The 4,062-nt window shown below is 49.7% G+C and overlaps 1 protein-coding gene across 1 annotated transcript; it reads right to left on the bottom strand.

Moving 5' to 3' along the window:
- Positions 1-214: 214 nt before the first annotated feature.
- Positions 215-967, bottom strand: LOC136460436 (heavy metal-associated isoprenylated plant protein 43-like). The gene is made up of 3 exons (XM_066460131.1): positions 957-967; positions 767-842; positions 215-672 (listed from the first exon to the last, which is right to left on the bottom strand). Exons 1-3 carry the CDS (start codon positions 963-965, stop codon positions 215-217), a joined length of 543 nt encoding a protein of 180 aa, XP_066316228.1. The 5' UTR covers positions 966-967.
- Between the last annotated feature and the right edge of the window lie 3,095 nt (positions 968-4,062).

Genomic DNA, 4,062 nt, shown 5'->3' with positions numbered 1-4,062 from the left:
TAAAATATAATCTTACGTTTAGTGAGAGAAAACCATCAAAAATCTCAAGCAACTTTGCATATATAGTAGGAGTACAATGAACACAAACTATAAAGATACAGGGTGAGATCCATATAACCATATAAACTTGCCATAGGAAGACAACTCCCCACTCCGATCCCGTGGCCGAGACCACGCACATTTGGCATGCAGGAGTCGCATGCTGAACAGAACACTACTGGATGGTGCACGCTCCTTCATGTGACCTTTCTTCGTAGCAGCCGTAGTAGGGGTACGGCCTGCTGGCGCACCCGTTGTAGTAGCCGTAGGGGTAGTAGCTAGGCACGGCGCAGGGGTCGTAGTAGCAGCTGGGGCTGGGCTTGCAGCGGCTGCAGGAGCAGCAGCCCTTGCCGAGCCACGCCTCGCAGGCCTTCTCGCACTTGTCCTTGCACTTCTTCTCGCACTTCTCCTTGCACTCCTTGCAGCAGGTGATCTTGTCGCACTTCTCCTTGCACAGCTTCTCGCACGCCTCCTTGCAGGGGTCCTTCTTCTCCGTGGGCTTGTCGTCCTCCACGCTGACGATGGTCGCCTCGAAGCACTTCTTCTTGAGCTTCTGCACGATGCGCACCGGGTCGACCGTCCCGACCACCGTCAGCGTGCACTTCTCGGTGTCGATCTCCATGGACTTGATTCCTGGATGAGTGGTCATATCATACATGGCATCAGCCTGACAGCAGGTATATATACACACATTGTTCATTAGATAGAAAGATAGAAAGGTAGATACCTTGGTTCTTGGAAACAATTGCTAGGATCTCACTCTTGCATTTGTCGCCAATGAGGTCAGCTTTGATAACTATCTTCTGCAATATGATGAGCAAACAGAAAACATTCAATACGAATAATGATTCATGGCCACAAAATTCGGAGTTGATCTGCAGCAGAAAATAAAGACATTATTATCACAAGAACTGAACCTTAGACATTGTGATCGAGATGATGACACCCACACCCCTGGGTTGGAATGGATAGCAGACTGCTGCGTGTGTGTCGGGTGGAGACGGCTCTGCTGGTAGGGCGTAGCACGTACTGAATGTTCTCTGCGAAATCTATTGCCAATCCTAAGCTGCTTATAGGCGGCAATCCTGGAAGTCAACTCGGCGAGACAGCAGCTACTGTCAACACGCCATTGGATGGGACCTGGTCGTAGGAGTAATGAAATATATATATACACACACTTGTGATCCACATGCAGTGGAGGAATTATCATAGCCTGTTTCTTAATGCAGGAGGTTGCAACTGTCTGCTTGACTGGTTAGTCAATTCTCTTGCTCTGAGATGTCACTGACTTAGCTCATAAGGATTGGTCGGTTTTTGCTGGTACACATGTTAGTTACGATAGGGAATTTTTAGGGAGTAAATAATATGGTTCACTCATCATACCGGGTCCGTCTACACGTTGTTTCTTGTTTGTGGAAATGTCAGCCCAATGCAAAGGGTTGTTTTAGTTTGAGTTCACCCAACAACACCCCAACAAACATTTTAAGTTATCAGAAAATTGGGGGATCGGACACGCATATCCTCCAGTTTACTAAAACATGTGATCCTGATCACACCTTCCCTGAAAGCATATCTCCTACAATTAAAAAGAACAAAGCGTGGACACTTTTTAGTACGACATTCCAACGTGGGTCCATCGTCCTGCGTCCTTGTGCGATCCCGTGAGTACACGACGGGCCGAAGCGTGCGATCCCGCCCGGCGCTTCCCCACCCTTTCCCTGAAAATGCCACTCCATGCGGGACCAAGGCGATCACACCTCATCGTATGCCACCGTGCAATAGATGTAAACTGAGCCATTGAACGCCACCAGGAAAATAGAAGGAATTGATTCATGCCCCCATGGCTACGACACCCACGAGCGGTCCCCGACGGTCCTCCCCCCTCACCCCCACGCGGGCGCAGCCACGGTTCGATCCCAGCGCCATGGAGCCGCCGCTGCCGCCGGTGGGAGGGGCCGCCGCCACCATGGGAGTCGGCCATCTCGGGGCCTCCCCAACGCCTTGTAGGTCCGGCGGTGCACCCTCCTCAACCTGGGATCCGGCAGCTCCCCCTCCCCATCACCCTGTTGATCCGATGGCGCCCCCTCCCCATCCCCATCGTCAGCTGTGTCCCGTCCTTTGGTGCTAGATCAGCGGGGTCCCACGCCGCGGCCGCTCACGTATCGCCTTTCTCGAGGCTTTTCTTGTCGGCCTCGGCGGCCATGGCCATCGCGCCCCACGACGCATGTGAGTCGGGCCTCGGCGGCTTGGCGCACTGGGCTTGGATTCGCGCGGGGACCGAGTCGGCCCCGGCGCCCGCGCCACCACAGGAGGAGGACGAGGGCCCGGCACACTACATCCCCGTCAAGGCCTACTTCCTCTCCACCAGGTAAGCACGCAGCGCCGCTCCAGCGCTTGCTCGATAGGTGTTTGATGATTTATCAGCGAGGAAACATTCGGTGCTACCGTGCTATTATGAAGAGATGCCAATGCCCAATTGGCGCTACGAACTAAAATAACGTGTTTTCAATTTTTCCTCCTCGCCATGGCAGCATTGATCTGAAGAGCATGCAAGCGGAGCATGGGAATGATATTGTACCTCCATCGACCTGTTCGCTTAACTACATTGCGCTTCGGTACTCCGAGTTCCCACGTGAGATTATTTTCCAGTATGCTTCTGTTGTGCTTTTCAGCATTGCTGATCATGAAGCTGAGTACCATCTTGATACACTACTACAAAAAGCATTTCTAGGGGCGGCTGGTAACCCTTTGTAGGGGCGGTTTGCCCAGCCGCCCCTACGCAAGGGTCTCTACAAATCATGCATTTGTAGGGGTGGTTCCCAGGTCGCCCCTACAAATCGATTTGTAGGGGCGGCTCGTATTACCAGCCGCCCCTACAAATCTATTTGTAGGGGTGGCTTGTATTACCAGCCGCTCCTACAAATCGTTTTGTAGGGGCAGCTGTAGTACCAGTCGCCCCTACAAACAGGTATTTGTAGGGGTGGTTCAATCTAGAACCGCCCCTACAGTACGTTTTCCCACCAAAAAAAAATTAAATTTACAATTCAAAATCGCGTTGCCAAACGTCCTATGACCAACGTTCCGAACCGCGCTCGCGTTGCCGAACGCCCCGCGACCAACATTCTGAACCGCGTTCGCGTTGCCGAACACCCCGCGACCAGCGTTCCGAACCGCGTTCGCGTTGCCGAACGCCCCGTGACCAGTGTTCACGTTGCCGAATGCCCCGCGACTGCGACTACAAGCACAAGAGTATTATATAAACTACAATTACAAGTCCAATTCACAAGAATATATACAATCCATCATTAAATATATAAATTCTATACACATTGTTATCAACGTCCTAGAGCTAGCCTTTCAGTCTCACGAAGGTGTTGGTACTGAGGATTTGTACCTAACTTAGACTCTCGGTCATGGTAGGCGCCTCTGACGTGTACAATCTGGTCCAATATGAAGTTGCAAAGGTTGTCGACGAGCTCTAAGAGTTGGTCATCCTTGTATGGGTCTCTTTTCATTCCTTTCTCTTCTCTCCACTACAAGAGAAAAGTTTCGGTTTAGTATTTCATACCATTTACGAAGTTTTTATACTATGGGTGAAGAGGTTCAAACTTACCCTTAAGGGGTGTCTCCTGTAGGCACCAGTGTTACTCATTATAGAACATATATAGTATCCACAATGTATACTCCTAGGCTTCTGCTTGGGGCACTGTGTGTTTTGCATATAAAAATGTTAAGTAATGCTTTTGACAGCCATGTAATGGAGTACTAAAGAAGTAAGTTACACTTACCACATATAGTGTTTTTATAGCCAGCTTTTCCTTCCTTGCTGGATCATGCCTTCCATGATGATTAGTGACATAGAACCTAAATGCCCTATTCGAATTATTTTAGCAAATACAACTTGTTAGTATCCAAAAGTGAACGTTACAAGTATGTATACAAACATATAAGCTAATAATGATTGTCGATATGTATACGTCTTGAAAATCTATATGAAGTCTTTGTATGTCACCGTGTCCTTAT

The sequence above is a fragment of the Miscanthus floridulus genome, chromosome 6, assembly GCF_019320115.1.
Source record: "Miscanthus floridulus cultivar M001 chromosome 6, ASM1932011v1, whole genome shotgun sequence".
In the NCBI taxonomy this organism is placed as follows: domain Eukaryota; kingdom Viridiplantae; phylum Streptophyta; class Magnoliopsida; order Poales; family Poaceae; genus Miscanthus; species Miscanthus floridulus.
Note: the sequence above shows the minus strand (reverse complement) of the source record. Positions and strands in the feature narration are given on the sequence as shown.

Bases quoted from the DNA above. Each gene is read 5' to 3' on its own strand.
- LOC136460436 (XM_066460131.1), bottom strand. The intron at 673-766 runs GTATCTACCTTT...CCACTCATCCAG, and splicing joins AATTGTTTCCAAGAACCAAG to GAATCAAGTCCATGGAGATC.